General features: G+C 45.1%; 1 protein-coding gene across 1 annotated transcript in view; it reads left to right on the forward strand.

Moving 5' to 3' along the window:
• The window catches only part of GLUD1 (glutamate dehydrogenase 1), a 226940-nt gene extending 207537 nt beyond the window's left edge, over positions 1–19403 (forward strand). The window contains exon 13 of the mRNA XM_086922016.1: positions 17292–19403. Within this exon, the coding sequence (XP_086778142.1) occupies positions 17292–17411 (120 nt within the window). The 3' untranslated portion in view covers positions 17412–19403. The remainder of the gene's footprint in view (positions 1–17291) is intronic.
• The last annotated feature ends 1156 nt before the right edge of the window (positions 19404–20559 follow it).

Raw genomic sequence — 20559 nt, forward strand, 5'->3', positions numbered from 1 at the left:
GCCACCTAAGACGGCGCCGAAGGCTTTCACTCCTAAGGCAGTGGCCGGCGTGCCCGAAAAGGTCTCCGAAGGCGTCATCAGTGGTCCACGGCCTGCAACCTCAACGACCTTCGGGGGATGAGCGTCAGGAACACTTCATCAACGCCGAAACGGGCAGGCTTTCCCTCCTGAAGCGGAAAATCACCCCAGAATCCCAGCTGGAGTCTTACAAGATCCCTCTCAAGAAGGACTCTGCTTGCTCTCCGTCTTGGTGGAACCCCTTTCACCACAGACTCGTGATGTGTCACCCACTTACTCCGATGTGGACGCTGGTTAGGGAGATGAAGAGGATGAATACAGTTATCCAGTCTATACAGACCCTGAGGATACAAATGAGCCCTGGGCAGCTGGTGGTGACCCTGGGGATCCTCATTCAGGACAAGACCCTCCACTCTTTTCTGCAAAGACTTCACCTACAGAAGACTCTGCTGCTGTCATGCCCTCATTGAACGGGCCGCAAACAATCACAATGTCCAGCTGCATGCTGACCCTGTGGATGTGGATTTCCTCTTTGACACTTTTTCAGTGTCAGAAAAGACTGTAAAAACTCTGCCTATGCTAAAAGGTGTTTTAAAGCATGCTGCTGAGATCTTTAAAGAACTAACCATGGCGCGGGTGATAAACCCTAGGATTAACAAAAAATACAAGTCGGCGCCTACTGATCCTACCTACATTAAAGGACAGTTGCCTCTGGACTCCCTTGTCGTCTCGAATGCCCGGAAGAGGGCCAATTCTCAGACTACGGGTGATGCTCCTCCCCCAGACAAAGAATCCAAGGTCTTTGAGGCTTTAAGAAAGAGGGTAGCAGCACAGGCAGCCAACATATGGCGCATCTCTAACACACAAGCGCTTCTAGCGCGCTATGACAGGGCGCACTACGATACACTAGAGACCCTGTTGCAACACCTGCCTGACCAATACAAGGAAGGGGCTGAGATGCTGATTCAAGAAGGGAAGCTAATCTCGAACGCTTCCATTAAGTGTGCTCTGGACTCAGCTGATACCGCGGCCAGAGCTATAAACACCAGTGTTATGCTTCGGAGACATGCCTGGCTGAGAATCTCTGGATTTAAGCCAGACATCCAAACCACCATCCTGAGCCAAACGGTTAACCCAGATCACCTGTTTGGCCCAGAGGTTGACACCACCCTAGAAAAAATGAAAAAGGACACTGACACTGCTGAATCCATGGGTGCCTTACAGTCCCAGCAGTTTCGGGGTGGGTCCTTTCGTCGCTCCACCACTAGAGGCGTCTCCAGGGGTCAGCTTTCACAGTCCACGCAATCTTACAAAGGCAACACCCAGACTACTTACGCCAACAAGAGTCGAGGTGGATATCGTGGCAACAGCGCCAAGGGCAGAGGACGTGGCAACAACAGCTCCAGGTCCTCTGCCACCAGCAAACAGTGACGCCTTGTCACTGCCCCCCGACCACACACCGGTCGGAGGGAGACTCCAGCAGATCCTGCCAGTCTGGAAGTCCATCACCACGGACAGGTGGGTCAGAAAACTTATCCAATACGGTTATTGTCTGGAGTTAACATCCACTCCACCCAACATGCCCCCAAGGCACCGTCCTATGTCGGACAAGCACTTGCACTTATTGCAGCAGGAGGTCACCTTCATGCTGCAAAAAGGGGCAATAGTGCTCGTGCCTATGCCAGAAAGAGGCACAGGGGTATACTCCCTTGATTCCAAAGAAGGACGGGTCCCTCAGGCCCATCCTGGACCTCAGGCCACTCAACTACTACATCCTGTCGGAGCACTTCCATATGCTGACCCTGCAGCAAGTGCTCCCGTTGCTCAGGCAGGGGGATTTTCTCGCAACTTTAGACCTAAAGGATGCGTACTTTCACATTCCACTGCACCCTTCACACAGGAAATGCCTCCGGTTCACCATCCAAAACCAGCACTACCAGTTCAATGATTTGCCTTTCGGTGTCACCACGGCACCCAGGGTGTTCACAAAGTGCCTGGCAACAGTAGCGGCGCATCTCAGGAGACGGAACATCCACGTCTACCCCTATCTGGACGACTGGCTCATCCAAGCGAAGTCAGCCCAGCAGTGTGCCGCCCACATGTCCCACACCATTCACCTCCTGCACGATCTGGGATTCTCACTGAATTACCCCAAATCCCACCTCCAGCCCGCCCACGTACGGCAGTATCTGGGTGCGACCATAAACACTCTGGCGGCCACAGCACAGCCAAATTCAGTGAGGGTCAGCAGCATTCAATCGCTGATACAAAAATTCAGACCTCAACACTCGCTTCCAGCAAGAGTGTTCATGCAGTTGATAGGCATGATGGCCTCCTGCATCTCCATAGTCCCGCACGCAAGACTACATATGCGTCCGCTTCAGGAGTGCTTAGCACGTCAGTGGACTCAGGCTCACGGGCAATTAAAAGACCTAGTGTTGGTGAGCGGTCGGGCATACAACCCTCTGCATTGGTGGAATCCACGAAACCTTTGCAAGGGCCGACCGTTCCAAGAGCCTGTGCCACAGATCATCCTGACGACTGATGCCTCTCTCCAGGGATGGGGAGCTCATGTACTCCATTACACTGTGCAGGGACTATGGACGCAACGGCAACGGAAGATGCACATCAATGTTCTGGAACTGATGGCAATCTTCATAGCACTAAAAGCCTTCAAAGTACATCTGTGCAACAAGGTGTAGCAGGGTTTCCGTTCTCCCACAGAACTGTGCATAGAGATCTAGAACCTCAGTGAGTTAGGATGATCCAAAACTCTTCTCAGTGTCAGAAATCTCCTTACCTAGCTAGCTACAGTGTCTCATGGATCATTATGGAATGAACCATGTCTTAGACAAACCAGAACATGATCTTTAGAATACCTCCGGAATCGTGGAACACATGAACACTCTTTCGTTATATAATCATTTCAAACCAAAACTGAGAGTCAAAGAACACAAGTGCAAGTTTGAAATATTTATTATTCAATGCAAAGTTCTCAAACGCAGTATCTTGTATAATACCAAAATGCAGATTATAAAAATCAGAGTCAGCAGCATAGTCACTAATCCATAGTAAGCAAAAGGTGCTAGCATGTTATAATGCAAATTCTATAGAAATCTATAGCACCTATATTTCGCGCACCCTATCTAGCATATTATTTTATATCTAAGGTCTCATTCGGGCTTTAGCAGGGCGGCCCCATACCTCTCAATGTCAGTAGGAGCAGTTCACATCAACAGCTACCAGCTCTCTCCATGCGCAGCACCAAGTGTCTACGTTCATTCCGTGTAACTCTATCTTAAACCCGCGTAGAGCCCAAAATGTTGGCATCAACATTATTTGTGTTATGTCTAATGTGGTGCGAGGATCAGGCCTCCCAGCAACCTTGTGTTAGGTTAATCTTAGAGTGTGCAGCTCTCAGTGTGCAGACAGTTGTACCAAGTGTACCAGGCAAAGCTGATAGCATAGAAATAACATATTATTCTCAAATAAACCACCTCACCGCTTCTAGGGTGAAGGCGACAACAACAAGTATGTGTCGTGTGCAAAACTGAAGCCGAAGGAAAAAAGGCTGTTTAAACATGTAATGCACTCATGCTAACTTAACGCAATATATGTAATGAAGTATCCATATGACACCCCCCCCATTGGTCCGAGCACCGTCAAACATAAGGGAAAAGGCAATACTATATCAGATACAAAGATTGAAAGCAAAGTTCAATAATCTTGAGCTAAAATAAGCTAAAAAATATGTATGAATGAATATGTACGAATGCCGACAGTGGCCTCAAGTCTAAAAATAAAAACAAAACTTTCGAACCAAAACTTATTCGCCAGGTCTCAAAATTATGAAATGTAGGACCAGGCCGCATCAATCCAAATGTCTGTAAGAGAAAAAAAAAATTTTTAAGGCACTTATCCGATATCCAAAGTCATGTGCCATGTTGACGTTATCCTCAGCGACATCACGTGACTATACTCTCCATCAGCTGAACGTAGTCCATCCCTCCAATTCAGCGAGGGGAAAGTCATATTTCACCACAAAGCATTCCTCCCAGGCATCTCACGATTGGAAAGTATATGCAAAGAAAGTTGCAACAGCCTCCAGCATGAAATCACTGCCATCATCCGAAAACAGTTCTGCAATCCAATTTAGCAATGGGAAAGAACATACGTGCTCCTCCAGCATCGGATCCTCCTGTAACGTCAGAGGACAACTCGGTGGGTTCACCAGATCGCTGTGTGTCAGAAAGGCATCCGCCGCTGCAGAGATCTCCCATTGGCCCAGAACTCCATTTATTGCTGCCAAGGCCATAACTCTCTCGCCAGAACAGATCAACTCATGAGCCACCACGGGACGCATTAGCTGATCAAAATCGACGTCAGGAGCAGTCCTCAAGCATAGGCACAAATCAATGGCCCAATCGAACTCGCAGCTCAGGCAGTGAAACACAGGTTGGACACACGTGAGGTCGGTGAACCGAAATGACAATCTATAGGCCGTGCTTAATGCTGCAAGCGGCAATGTTCCATAGTAATTGAGCATCCGATTACGGCACAGTGTCAGGAGGCGTTGAACGGCGTCTTGCGCAGGATGGGCATCCATGTTTTATGAAGAAAAACACCAACAGAATGCCTGCGGCTACAGCCAGTAACACAGGTAGTCCACCAAACAAACTCGAAAAAATAGTGTGGAAAAACGTGGGAATGATACCAAAAACCTTTTCAAACGTAGTCACGAGGCCACTGCTGACTAACTTGAAAAAAATGTGCCAGCCCAGTCGTTGAAGAAGCATTAAATATCTGGTGTACCAGCTCGCAGAAATGAAACGGCAAATCAGTATTTAAAAGCGCCTGCACCTCTGTGCGGGTGTTGGCTATGTGAAGGACATAAGTTTCCCGGGCCGAACTCAGGGTCACTTGTTTTTGAGACAAAAGGGCCCTTATTCTGCTTAAACCATTGAATTTTGCTTCAAAGGTTGGAATCCGTGGCCAGATGGAGACATCTGAACCATGCGTGGGTGGGTATAGAACATTCTTGCAGCACACTACACGCTCTGATACAGTTACCACATATGCCACACCAATTAATAAACCACAACATAATTCGTTGTTTAAAAGCAAATAACTACCATTAGCTAATAATGTAAATGTGGGAACCACTGCTGGAACTGGCGTGCCTTTTAAAACACATGCTAAATTTAGACGGTCCTGATTACAAGAACCGTGTAACTGAATGTGTCTGCATATTAATGAATGGTCAGGTGACTGTGTGCATTCCTCACCATTAAGATTCACTTCTTTCCCATCCTTCAGACATCTGTATGTGTATGGTAATGACCATGCCTCATGTAGGAATGCATTGCCTAGTGGTTCATATCGTCCTATAGCAATATACCGCATACAGTTAGTAAATTTATATAAAGGAAATGGTAATGTAATTAAACCATGAATAAGCCACGTGGCAGTAGTGGTTTCAGCAACAGAAAAAGGCAAGGATTCTAGCTTCTCAATATGTAACATAGAAAATGATGCATCACGCATTGAAAGCATGCGCTGTTTTTCAGTAAGATTAAAAGGGGCGAAAAGGGATGAAACGTTCAATGAGGTCCAGGGAACTGGACCAGCCTTAATTGTCTGTAGAGTCCAGGCAAACTGCATTACAGAACGCAATTGATTTTGACCATGGTATAACGTGGACACTTCATCATGTACAATATCAACAACAGAAGAAACAATATTATCCAATGTGTAAATTCTGGAAGAAAGCATGTTAATACTGTTATCGACCACTGCAAGCACCTTTTCCAAATTTGCTTGATCAATAGCTCTCAGGCGTTTAGCTGCCTCAACTTGTGAAAATTTCCAAATTTCATTGTATACAGCATAAATAAAGCGTTTAGATCTACCCCTAGTCGGGCCTTTTATAAAATCATTTAGCTCTATATTCTCATTCAACTGGGACAGATGTAGTTTAACTGCAGCCAAAGTGGAATGTTGTAACCAGTTCTGACACAATTTACCTACTGAATAAGTGGTAACAGTGTGATCTGTCTCGAACCTGGGATCTGGCCTGATGTGCGTAAAACCTTCAGATAAACCCAAAAACCTACGTTGGCAAGCATCAGTGCTTCTTTGCCACAAAAGCCACCCCTCCGGATCAAAATGGGAAATATTAAAGGAGGAATTCTGAAAAAGTGCTTGTATCCCATTGATGGATATTGTAGTGAAATTACTCCAACCTGAATATTCTTCTAAGTCAGGGATAGTAGGGGTATTTAATTTTTTAGATGTAGCCAATCCAAAACACGTTGTTTGAGAAACAGTAGAATTTAAAAACAACATGTGATTCGGGATGAGACATGCACGATGCAAAGCCTCAGTGCCTTGTACCTGCCAATCTTTGGTACCCCAAACCGATTTAAGGTCAATAGCATCCTTCCATAACTCATAGCCATCCACAGATAACCTATCTAAAAAGGACTTTGAATACAGCAATTTTGTATCTGTAAGTCTAACTTTGGGCATGAATTTCTGGTTCACTTTAAAATAAAACGATTCAGGATTTGATTGATTAAAATCTGTAAAATAAGAGTATTTTCCCAGAAATGTACTTGAGCTCCCCTGTAAGGGAGTAGGGCAATGTTCCCACTGAGTGTAATTCACAGGAACCCTCCTGGAACTTGTCTTGTGTAAGAAATGATTCCCATAATGTTGATAACAAAACAAATCACCATAATTGACAGAATCTAAGTACAAATCCTCAGCATCAAAGGCCGCATAATATTTCAAATCAGAGAACAATGCTTCTACAGCCTGAAGATCCCAATCATCAGAACGAACATCTTGCTTAATCACATCTCCCATGTTTACTCTAAGCACATTAGGAACATTAATAACTTCTGTGGGGCCATGTATCTGAAACCTAACCGCATCCCACACAATCCCATCAAGGACTGGCCAAGCAGTAATCTGTACTGAATGTAAGTCTCCATTTAGTCTGTGTACCGAATGTGAGGAGGATAGAGGGGCCAATGTTCCATTAAGGTACCGAATTCCTGTTCTTTCTTTCACATAATGGCCATCGATCAGTCGGAAAAAGTAAAACACAAAACCAATCGACATAAAAAGATGAAACAAAAATAGTATTAGCCAAATGTATGTCCAAGGTGGAACTAAAAAATGTTTTTTAAACAACGTGGCATATTTTGCAATAGTCGATGGTTTCTTTGAAAGTTCCGAATCAGAGTCAAAAGAGAATCTGGATTGGTTAGCCAAACGAGCTTGTAAATCGGACATGGATAAATCAGCAGGATCTGCATAGGTCACCTCATCAATGTTAGTAACAGGAATAGTATTTAATAAAGGACTGGATATGGCAGGCATCTCGAGGGACACCTCCTGATCTGCACCAGATGTAATAGCCAGCACAGAGTGCCTCACCATGGAAGGACAGGATACAGCCGGTGTCATGCTATGAAGAATCGGCCACCCTGTGTGTCTTGACATTGTCAATAGAAATAAATCTGTTTTCTTTACGACCTGGAAGTGGTGGTAAAATGACTGTTCTTGTGCCCTTCACTCCAAGTACTCGGACTGGTGCTCGATATGAGGGACCAAACTCTTTCTTGTTATCGATCTTCTCTCGAACCAGTTCTCCAACTTGGGGTAGCCAGCCAACTACCGGGATCTGCAACGCATCATCCGACGTGGAGGGCAAGTGTTCCTTTGCAAGACTGTCTCTGGTCTTTTGTAGATTCTGTAAAACATTGCAACGTTCATCTACGTCAAAGGCCCCGGCCTGGGCCTTGTAGTCCGGCCCATCAAGGTCAGGTACATACATCTTGATACCAAAGAGCATTTCGTATGGGGTCCGCCCACCCAGAGACCTTCTAGGGAGATTATTAAGCGCACGCTGCACGCCATAGAGGTGGGTCAGCCAGTTTCTACCAGTGCCTATAACCCGGGCTGTCAAAGATTGCTTTAAGTCGCGGTTCATTCTTTCTACTACTGAATTGCCCTCAGGCCTGTAGGGGCTTGAAAACTTCACCTGTACTCCCAACGAAACCATAGCATCCTTATACGCCTTAGAGGCGAAAGCCGGACCCTGGTCCGAATGGAAAGTACCACAAGCAAAGATTCCCACAAAGACACGCAAATCCTTAATGACAGTTCGCGAATCAGCGCTTCGATGCGGCCATACCCATACAAAGCGTATGCATGAGTCAACTGCTACTAAGATGTATTTATACGCAGTATCAGAAGAAAAAGGACCGCAGTGATCCAAATAAACACAACCAAGTGGTTTATTAGAGATGTACAACTGTGTCTGAGGCGGACGCGCAGCAGTAGAAGGCTTGATCTGCTGACAAATGTCACACATAAGGACATAATCGCGCGTCTGTTTGTACAGTCCCCGCCACCAGAACCTCTGTTGTAGCTGAGATACAGTGGCTGAGACGCCCGCATGCGCAGACGCCACACCTTCATGAGCCGCTGTAATCAGAGAAGCTCTGCGATCCGAGTTGGGAACTAGACGCTCTCCAACTTCAGGAATTTTCACATAAGGAACCTTATCGGGACTTAAGTGGTATGTGTACTTCGAAGGGAACCCCGCAGGATATTTACCTCCCTTCCCCGTGGCAGCAACAGCCGCCAAGATGTCATCATCTATTTTGCTTTTGGACCTCGTGACTGCTGCAACTAAGTATTTTGATACCGCTGACTTCGCTGCTTCATCAGCAAGCGAGTTGCCAACAGCGTGGACTCCCACGCGCTGGTGGCCGAGAGTATGAATCACAAACACGAGCGGCAGTTTCTCTTTAAGTTCCGCCACTCGGACCCAGATCATTTTATGTTTTATTGTGCTACCTTTGGAATCACGAAAATCATTCTGAATCCAAAAGAACAAGTTCTCATTGTAAGACTGGACACAGTAGTAAGAATCACTTACGATTAAAGTCGTCACACTAGGATCAGCGTACTCCAATGCCAGCATTAGAGCACGCAGCTCAGCTAATTGTGCGGTGCAGTCCCCAAGCGTCTGCGTGTGCACGACGCTGGACTTGAACTCATCGTTCACCATGGCACCGACCACAATGGCGCAAGCGGAAACGTAGGCATGTTTAGAGCCATGCGCAACCTGCGCCGAACCATCCGTGTAAATGATACAGTGGAAATCCTCCAACGGTCGCATCGCTAAAGGAGCAGGATGAACAAATTCATACTGTAAATACTCCTGCGACCGTAAAGCGGCGTCAAAAATAAACGTGACATCAAGGATGTAGCCCACTGAATCCACCGAGGGTGCAAAGCTTTAGAATTTGGTACACTGGCTTTCGTGACCGCCTCCAAGGCTGGACACGGGGTGACAACCAACATGCGCTTTCCCTGCGACAGGGCACGTTCCTTAAGAATTGCCATCTGCACAGCCGTTAAAACTTTCTCCACAGTGGAAAAACGCAGTTCAGCCGAAGTGTACAAGTGTGACTTGTAAGCAATAGGTACAGTATCCCCTTCATTAAAAGTCAGGTACGTGAAACCCACCGTCCCAGGGATAATTCTTATCACCAGGTTGGTCTGGTTATCACGGGTCTGTGTATTCAGAAGTGAGCAAATCAGCCTGCAAGGACTGCAGAATGGCTGAATGCTCAGGCAGCCTGCATGATTTGGAAAAAAATGGTTGTACCAAGGCATATAAAGGCTTGATACGCTGGGCATATTCCGGAATGTATGTCCTCCCGAAATTTAAAAAACCCAGTAAAGACTGTAATTTTTTCAGCGTTGTCGGAGAGCGCAACTGCGCGCACTTCTCCAGGAAGTGAGGAGCCAATCCCTTTCCTTCATGGTTAAGTTCATAACCTAGAAACAACACTGTGTACTCCGCAATGTGTGATTTTGCAAAGTTAAACTTGTAACCCATGTCTGCAAAGTTACAAATTATGCTGTTTACACGACACAGATGCACCCAAAGTTCGTCGTCTGTGAGATAAATGTCATCCACATACGAACATGCAACTGGATCGAAACTCTCCAAAAGAGAGACTATGCGGGCGGAAAACACCCCAGGACTATTTTTATATCCCATTGGGAGTCGTTTAAACATTTTTTGTACGCCGCCGCATGTAAAACTGGTCCATTGGGAACTTAGACCATCTAATCTATGTGCATAAAAACCATTGGAAATGTCAAGCGTGGTTTTGAACCGTTTACGCTCAAGACTATTCACTAGGGCAGAGCCGTGAGTATTCTGTACTGCACAGTTACGGCAATGCAAGTTCAAATGCCGGTAATCCAAAACCAGACGATATGAACCGTCCGGCTTGTTCACAGTAAAAAGGGGATTATTCATCGGTGACACACACGTTTCAATTACACCTTGATATTCCAATTGTTCAAGGATAGCCGCGACCGAAGCTTTAGCTTCACACCGTATGGGATACTGGGGTTGTGGCTGCGGCTGTGACCGTAACGGAATCTCATGGCTAGGGGACAATTTATCCCAGCCACACTGATTCCGGTACACAGCCGGCGCAAGCGCCAGAGCCCACTCTTCTGCAAAATGCAGCGCTTCCACTCTCGGCACAGTGTGCGCGAAACTGGGGAGGATTACCTCCTCCCCTCGCGGAGCTGCGAGAACAAAAGGTGGGGGCCAGTCAGCCTCCGAAAGCAAAATGTCATACGTATCCGAAAGATTCTCCCAAAATACCCCTTTTACAGTTCGCTGCATGTCACCTTCAATTAACAGGACAATTTCAAAAAGTCTTTCAGGGGGAGCAACATGTGTATCAGCTGTTTCAATCACAATAAAAGTCTCAGTCGCTGTCACCTTCAACAGTGGATGGAGGGCCTCTCTCACTATGGTAATCTCCGCCGCGCTGTCCAGCAAGGTCAGAGCCCACGTCAGATTCCGAAGCCGCGTTCTCACTATCTGGGGCATATCGATGCGCCGTTAAGGCTGCGACTTTCTTCTTGGCAAACTGCGGTCTCTTTGGCGTAGAGTCGTCCCGCTGATCCCCTTCACTTCGCGTGCGGGGCTGGCCACGTCCTTGCTGGCCACCCCTGCCCCTGCCGCCCCCTCCACCACCGGTTGACGGAGCCGATGAGTCCTGAAAGGAACGAGGAGAGCGTTGGTCAGATGCCTGATATCTGTCAGGCGATTTAATCGTAGCGCGATCGCGCAATTCATAAACTCGATCCGACTGCGCAGGTTGTGAAGGCGCCGGACTAGAAACCTGTGTCTGTTGTTGTTGTTGCTTACCCTAATTCTGTTTTTTAGGCCAATTTAGTTTTTTGGACTTGGGTTGTCCACCTGTTTCCGAAGACTGTCCCTGGGGCTGCTTCTTTTCTTTCTCAAGAAAAACCTTTGCACCCTTAGAATTGCGGCCAACCGTTTTATAAGCCGCCACAATAATTCTTGCCAGTTGACGGGGTTTCTCGGCATCGGGAATTAACGCCAGACCATTGGCCACCTGAAAGTTCACAGCATCCCCTTTTACATTGGCAAGGATAATACCGCAAACTGTCTCAAATGAACCGTTCAGGCGCATACCCAACTCAACCGCCGACTCAGGTCCGTGATCATCTTGAACACGTTTGAGGATCGCAGACAGGTTCGACACTGACGGTGTGCCAAAGCACATCGAGTAAACCGCTGCAAAAGTCTTACCCCATGTCTCACAGTCAGCAAGTTCCGGGGCTAAATCTTTCGGTAAACTAAGCGTAAGAATCCGGTGTTTTTCACTCGGAGCCGTATTAGGAAACACAGCCTCCAGCTGGTCGAATTTCTCGGCAAGCCAGTAAGGAAAATCATCCTTATTGTCTGGCTTTCTGCCCATAACGGAATTCACCAAGACAGGACTGATTTTCAAACCAGCCTGTTCTGCCCGAAGCTGCGCACCTGCGGGGGCTGCGCCATGAATATTACGACCAATGTAATGAACAAGCGCTCTAATCACTCCAACCGCGACCTCATGAAGACGCCGCAGGTCAGCTACACTACAAGTGGTGCGATTAGGATGAGGAGTAAATCCACCCAAAGCGGGCCAATTTGTGCCCGGAATGGATAAGGGACCTAACCTCGGAGCCGTTAAAGAATGGGGTAGGACGCCACCAAACCAAACTCCGTGCTGCCAAGCATCGATAGGTACTTCCAGTGCCCTGTACGGAGCATAAGCCGCCGGTACAGCCGAGGCAGTGTATGAATGATAGACACCCGAATTAGCGTCCATTTCCGGAAATGTCACCCAGGAATAAAACAATTCGTACGGGTACGCATGTTCCGCACTCACCACTAGAACCACAGCCAAGCCTTCCGCAGGTACATTATATGCCCGCAAGTGGTCGCGAACCGCGACTCGGCTATGCTGCGCAATTTCCACGGCCATGTTAGCACAGGAAGTGTAAAGAGACAAAGAACAGTTTGTAGCACAACTGGGTAGTAAGTCAAAGAAACCGTTTATAGAAAAATTCAAGCTTGAAAAGACCTATTTCAAAAATAGGTAGGTTTTTCCGACACCACCGTTTACCGGAAACGGGAATGAAGGTGTTAAGGTTTGAATGATATACTACTCGAGTGTCATGAAATACGGCCAACCAATCCGTTGGGCGCCATGTAGCAGGGTTTCCGTTCTCCCACAGAACTGTGCATAGAGATCTAGAACCTCAGTGAGTTAGGATGATCCAAAACTCATCTCAGTGTCAGAAATCTCCTTACCTAGCTAGCTACAGTGTCTCATGGATCATTATGGAATGAACCATGTCTTAGACAAACCAGAACATGATCTTTAGAATACCTCAGGAATCGTGGAACACATGAACACTCTTTCGTTATATAATCATTTCAAACCAAAACTGAGAGTCAAAGAACACAAGTGCAAGTTTGAAATATTTATTATTCAATGCAAAGTTCTCAAACGCAGTATCTTGTATAATACCAAAATGCAGATTATAAAAATCAGAGTCAGCAGCATAGTCACTAATCCATAGTAAGCAAAAGGTGCTAGCATGTTATAATGCAAATTCTATAGAAATCTATAGCACCTATATTTCGCGCACCCTATCTAGCATATTATTTTATATATAAGAAGGTCTCATTCGGGCTTTAGCAGGGCGGCCCCATACCTCTCAATGTCAGTAGGAGCAGTTCACATCAACAGCTACCAGCTCTCTCCATGCGCAGCACCAAGTGTCTACGTTCATTCCGTGTAACTCTATCTTAAACCCGCGTAGAGCCCAAAATGTTGGCATCAACATTATTTGTGTTATGTCTAATGTGGTGCGAGGATCAGGCCTCCCAGCAACCTTGTGTTAGGTTAATCTTAGAGTGTGCAGCTCTCAGTGTGCAGACAGTTGTACCAAGTGTACCAGGCAAAGCTGATAGCATAGAAATAACATATTATTCTCAAATAAACCACCTCACCGCTTCTAGGGTGAAGGCGACAACAACAAGTATGTGTCGTGTGCAAAACTGAAGCCGAAGGAAAAAAGGCTGTTTAAACATGTAATGCACTCATGCTAACTTAACGCAATATATGTAATGAAGTATCCATATGACAAAGGTCGTGTTGATCCGGACGAACAACATGACGGCAATGTACTACATTCAGAAGCAGGGAGGAACACACTCTCCGCAGCTGTCTCATCTGGCTCAGAGCATGTGGAAGTGGGCCATTCAGAGGAACATCTTCCTCATGGCAGAACACCTCCCGGGCAAGGACAATCAGATGGCGGACCTGCTCAGCAGGCACAGCCACTAAATGCACGAGTGGGAGATACATCCATCAGTACTCCAACCGTACTTCCAAAGGTGGGGTCATCCAGAGATCGACCTCTTCGCCACAAGGGAGAACGCAAAATGCCAAAGCTTCGCCGCCAGGTTCCCACACCCAGTCGCAGGGCAATGCGATATGGATGAACTGGTCAGGCAGATTTGCGTACGCTTTTCCCCCATCACCCTTGATACCGCTGGTGGCACGCAAGCTCAGGCAGCACTCGATGACTCTCATCCTGGTTGCTCCAACGTGGGCTCGCCAACCATGGTACACCACGTTTCTTGACCTATCCGTGGTACCGCATCAGAGGCTACGTCTCACACCCAGCCTTCTGACGCAGAGCCATGGCGACATTCGGCATCCAGATCCGCAGCAGCTCAACCTGGCGATCTGGCTCCTGAAGTCCTAGAGTTTGGCTACCTGCACTTGCCTTCCGACTGTATGGACATCATTCGGGAGGCGAGGAAGCCCACCACCAGAGCATGCTATGCGACAAAATGGAAGCGGTTTGTCACTTATTGTGCAGACCACAACATTAACCCGCTAGATGCGTCTATTCAGAATATCATCTGTTACCTTTTCCATCTGTACAAATGTAATCTGGCATATGCTTCCATTCGCATACATCTATCTGCGATGGCCGCTTATCTCCAGAATAGGCAGCACCTCTCCCTCTTCAGGGTGCCTGTCATTAAAGCTTTTCTGGAAGGGCTCAAACGAGTCATTCCTCCGCGGACTCCACCAGCTCCAGAGTGGAACCTCAATGTGGTCCTCACCCAGCTGATGGGGTCCTCCCATTGAGCCGCTGCACTCCTGTGATTCAGTTCTTAACATGGAAAGTGGCTTTCCTCATAGCAATTACATCGCTACGGAGAGTTAGTGAATTACAAGCCCTGACTATCCAAGAGCCATTTATTCAAATTCATTCTAACAGGGTGGTGCTTCGCACTAACCCTAAGTTTCTACCCAAAGTTGTCTCAATTCCATATCAATCAGACTATTGAATTGCCTGTTTTCTTCCAAAATCCAGAGTCATTGGCGGAGAGAATGCTCCATACCCTTGACGTCAAAAGGTCCCTGATGTATTACATCGATAGGACCAAGGATTTTAGGAAGACTAAGCAACTCTGTCGTCTTTGCACCGCACCACAAAGGTAACCCTATTTCCAAGGCTGGATTGCTAGGTGGATCGATAAATGTATCCAGATCTGCTATCTGAAAGCAAAACGTACTCTCACCATTCCACCAAGGGCCCACTCCACTAGGAAGTTGGGGGCCTCTATGGCATTCCTTGTAAACATTCCTTTGGAAGACATATGTAGAGCAGCCACTTGGTCTACCACACACACATTTACAAAGCATTATTGTGTTGATGTGCACTCCAAACAGCAAGCAGCTGTAGGGCAGGCTGTTCTCAAAACACTTTTCCACACTGCTGCAGCTGGCACGGGCGGCCGCCGCTAATGGAGGGACTGCTATGTATTCTATGCACAGATATGAATTCAGCAGCCCACATGCCTCGAACCGAATATGCTACTTACCAGTATGCATCTGTTCTTGGCATGTAGGGCTGCTGACATTCATATCGCCTGCCCTCCTCCCCGGCGCCTGTAGCAGCTGCAGAATTCACATATACTTCTAGCATGGTAATCATTCACTGAGTTTCACTCCATCTTGGCCACAATGGCTAAAAACAATCTGAGGATGGAGTCGATGCCCATGCGCACTGTAGTCCAGGGGAGGAGCCACCTATCTCGTGATACTTCGAAGACTCTTCCAGGACAACAATGTGCAATCATCCGGACCCAACACTAGGCGGCGATCTATGCACAGATATGAATGTCAGCAGCCCTACATGCCAAGAACAGATGCATACTGGTAAGTAGCATATTCGATTCTACTTGTTCGTGGTCCACCTCCAGTCGTGCATAGGTCCTTGTTCAACTTGAATTGGTCCCACATTGGCCTAGTTCACCACCAGTTCCTGTTATATTTTTTTAATGAGATTGTGCTTGTTAGGAGTGGTGGTCACACCCTTCTAAATTAATAACACAATTTCTGACAAAGTTGCAACAAAAGACTACAAGTAGAATCCTGTGAAAATGTGTGTGTATATGGGAGCGATGGGTGACTGTGTTCATATCTTACAAAATGTTACATGCAAAAACACTATCTTTTACGATCAGGAGCCTTCCTGATCAAAGAAGAAACCGGGATAGGAACACCAGAACAGACTTACTGTCAAAGTTAAAGCAAGTGTTTTATGGTTCCTTCTTTGGAATTCTCAAAACCCAAAGTAGTCTGAAAGCGAGAAAGAAAAATGAAACGCTGTATGTTGGTGGTTAATGGAACAGTACATTAAATGTAATGATACATTGCACATATTTGCAGTTTATTGCACAGTGACCGTGATTTGCTCAGACACTTGATTAAGTACAATAACTGATTAGAATGCGTGGTTCCCAGTGCCAAGGTCAGCAATTTAGCAGCTCAGTCAAGCACAGCAGAATTTTGGAAAGGAACAGAAGAAAAAAGGGGTAGAACATCCAATTATATTTTCCTGGCTATCCTAATGACCTGTTCAAATGTATCTATAGTGCCTGGGTATGTAGTAGAGAAGATTGCAGTGCAAGGATTTCTTTTTTTTGTTTTGTTTTTTTGCCTGAGAAAGCTTCCAGATCATAATTACCAACATTTGTGCCTATTTGATTTAGAGTTCAAAGTACCTTCTCCTTCCCCTTTTTGTGCACTGCCTGCTTTAGTAGGTTTTGAAAAGGCAATTTGGCTGGATGGCTACAAGTGTGTAACACATTCTTCAGAATCTTTGTATCTGTAATGCTTGTGACATCAATTCGGTGGAACAATAAGAAAGTAATTGCATGTTAGTGCGTTTTTTGTTTCCTTTTGAGCTATCTTGTTATCAAGTCAAGCTTAAGGCAGTACGTTTGAGGATCAAATTAGGGAAATGGGTGTTAGATTGGAAGCTAACTGTACAATTTTGTTTTTAACAATTGCCATCTTTTCATTGACCTACATCACGAGGATCACATTCTGTCAATACCACATTTTTATTGTAATTATTCTAGGTTGGATAGTACTTTTTTGCATTCACATGATTTGCTGAAGAGCTAATGACTATGCAGTAAAAAAAAGGTCTTAGTTGACTGTTTCAGGCACTTAGTAACTTGATCACCCTTCACCTTTATAGATTGTGTATGTTAGCGGAGGCTGTGACCAAGTTGTTGTCGTGTGGGAAGTTACTCAACTCCGTTTTCCACCTTGTGCTAGAGTCTGTATGCAATGTACTATACTCTATTTGTTGGAAATGTACAATTTGATAATTTGGTTCAAGAAATTGCCTTCGGCAAAAATGGCATATAAAAATCGATGGCTAGATATTTTTTTTGTTTTTTATGGCTTTTTGCTTTATAATGATGCATTGTTTAGTGTTGCAATGTATGTACCCCTGCTCACCAATTCTATTTTTGCCTCTATTTTCAGCAAATCATGCGTACTGCCATGAAGTATAACTTGGGTTTGGACCTGAGAACAGCTGCCTACGTCAATGCAATTGAAAAAGTGTTCAAGGTGTACAACGAAGCTGGACTGACATTCACATAGAGTGGCCACGATATGTCTTCCACTCCTGGAACTTTTCTCTCCTTCCTGGATCTTTCCTTGTCCACCCAAGTGCTTCTCTTCTCCCTATATTCACCCAAAAAGTTACTCTATGTTTACACGTAACTGCGGAGACCCTGCTTCTTTCCTTCACTTGGTTTTTATAGCAGATATTAGTTCTAAAATAGCTTCCGTCCAAAGTATAATATAAATATTTTTTTAAAAAGCAGACTACCATTTTAAAACCTACCCTCCTGCGGTTTAGTATCCTGTTGGTCTAAAGATAACCCGTCTCTCTACACTTGTATAAGCCATTCTGGGGATTAAGTGTCGTAGGCGAGCGGGTACTGTTACCCATTCATTATTGTAGTTAAAGTCCGTGTGTTAAAGATTACATAGCCAGTGACTGGCTATCCCACTTCGTTACCGGCTATGCATGTGTTTTTTGGCAGACTGCTGCAGAGCCTAAAGCTGGCTGGTCTTGATGGTTTCACACCTGCGCCCCCCCTTACCCTGGTTCTTGAGAAGAAGGCACAGAGGAATTCAGCACAGCCTAATCATTACTCCAATTTACAGTCTGGTCAAGATCATGACAGTGGACCAGATAAGGGTATCTGATAGTACTTCACTGTGTGCTTCGTTAATAGATTTGTAAGAGGGGTACAATAGTTTTGGTCTGCGGAATTGAGGATTGAACGGGAAAACTCCTGTGGTAGTCCATGCAATTTGCATTCTGCCTACCCTGCTTTTGCCCCACTGCCTCTCTCCCAGCATTCTTTGGTGGTGCCGCACTGCCCTTATCACAACAGGAATGCAAGTCTCCCAAGGGAGAAAGACGCTGTCCCACCCCACCATCACTAGCATCTGTTGCTCTTTTAATGGAAGAGGCAATGTTACTAATGCAGAGTTGTCCTATCCTTATAAATGATGTGCTCTTCATGCACGACAGCACTATTTACCATGATCCTTTGACGGTTCGAAGTCCCATATAATGCAGGATGTGCCATAGATTAAGTTTGTATGTAAAGGCGTTGACCTTGTGTTTTGCATTACGTATTAAGACGCTGCACTCTTTGCGCCAATGTCTAAATATCATTTCTGAAGGCGGAGTGAGAAAGCCAACTGCCTTAGCTGTTCTTCTTTATGCACAGCCCAATTACTAAGGCACTTTGTTCGTAAAGTATGTATATTAATACATAGCATTTCGGTTTAATTACCTCAGGAACAACTTTTATGTTTTTTTTGTTTGGTTTCCTGTGTTATTTTTTTTTTAATGTTGCAGGAGCGACCAAGCTTCATAGACCCTCTGGGAAGAGGTTATAAAGCGGTTTTCTCCGTTTGTATGTTTTAACTGCAAAAACAGCATTTTTGTGATCGTTGCTGCTCTTCTAGGACTGCCTTTATCATGTATCAAACCTAGACTTTGTGAGAAATCGCCTGTAGGTCCAAGCTGAGCTGTATTTTTGTATTTTGCCAGTGTTGTCCACATTGAATTATTTTTCATAGATTAGACTACACCTGTATTAAAAAAAACTTGTTAAAACATTTGCTAGTAGGAATTGCTAAAGGGACAACTAACTTCTATTGACAAATGTTATTCTAATACAAACCACTTTTATAGCCCACAGGTTTTGTTCTTGTAAGTACGTTCTCCCAAAATTTATTCTAGATTTAGTACTTGATGTTTGTTTTGTAAAAACAAATCACATGAAGCTAATATTTTGGTTACTTTTTGTACCTATCCAAGGTCTTGCAAAGTCTAAACCTAATCACGTACAAATGATACAAGATGTTAAATTTGTTTTTCTTCGAGACCTTTATCCGAGTAGTCCCAGTTGCCAGATATCTTATTTATGTACAAAACACGAACCTTTTTAAAAATGCATACGCACAGAAGCTCCTGTGTCTTTTTTGGGTTGCTTTTCTACTACTAACTTTGTAATTGCATGACTTCATTGATGACCAATTATTAAATGCCAGCCTTTACAAAACTTACATCATGTCTTCCACTTGCTTATTTTGGTTTTGCAAAATACCCTTCTATTAAGTGGCCAGTGTATCTCTCTCTCAAGGGAATCCTCATTAACATACTATAGGATTTTCCTGCTGGTCACCCGGATCTGTATTAAAATAAAAAAAATTAATTTATTTTTGTTTTTTTAAATATTAAGGTTTGTGAATGATCCAGACAATGTTTTCAACTGCTATTTAGGACACCACTGTTTAATGCTTGTATAGAATGCACAGTGGCATTCTGATTTCCACTGAGTGTCAGAACTGAAGGGCTATGACTTGAAGGGACGGAGGAAAGGTCTGTTACTTCTACTCTTGCATTTTGTTTCAGCTGAGGGACATTCATAAGCCTGTGCAAGATATTCTATGATGGCTAAAATTTGCATTCTCTGGATCGCTTTTTCTTGATTCCATTCTTTGCTGAGAAATTCTGTCAGATTTCTGGACCTATAAAGCATTCCTTGTTAGAGGCTTTGTTACAGACTAGCATGATTTCAAAGCGAAAACAAGCACCCTCATTGGTCCATTGTGACTTCTCAACTTTTTTAAATACTTTAATTAGCAGATATAAAGCATGGTTTAACATGTGTCTGTGATACCTGGCAGCACAGATCTTGTCGGTCTCACTAGGGCCAGGCTTTGCATTATGCAGCTGATGTTGAACATTTTTCTCGTTCCCTCCAAATTTAAACCTCAGAAGACTTCTCCACCCTTAGTGTTCTGTTATACTCGTTCCTAGATTCCAGCTCCAACAGGAAGGCAAATATGCTTTTTACATAGACCAGATGAGCACTTAAGACCCCGTGATTCAAAAACATTTTTTGAAGATGAACAAGTTGCTATTGTCTGACCCAAACAATAGATGTCAGGACTAAGCACACCATGTGAATGTACGCCACTGCATGCAACTGATGCTTACAGCGTACCAGTCCTCCCGACGGAGATCTGGAGCTCCGCTCCTAATTTTCTCAGCCTTCCAACAACTTCCAAACTTAATTCACTGTGCTAGGGAACATTGTCTCCTTCTAAATGTACTGTGACTGTAGAAAGTAGATGTCAGACCCAGACCTGCACGAGTTGTCTCTGGTACTTGGACCATGACATGAAGTTGTCTTCTGCTGCATGAGGGCACTATTGT

The sequence above is a fragment of the Lissotriton vulgaris genome, chromosome 5 (assembly GCF_964263255.1).
Source record: "Lissotriton vulgaris chromosome 5, aLisVul1.2, whole genome shotgun sequence".
Lineage (NCBI taxonomy): Eukaryota > Metazoa > Chordata > Amphibia > Caudata > Salamandridae > Lissotriton > Lissotriton vulgaris.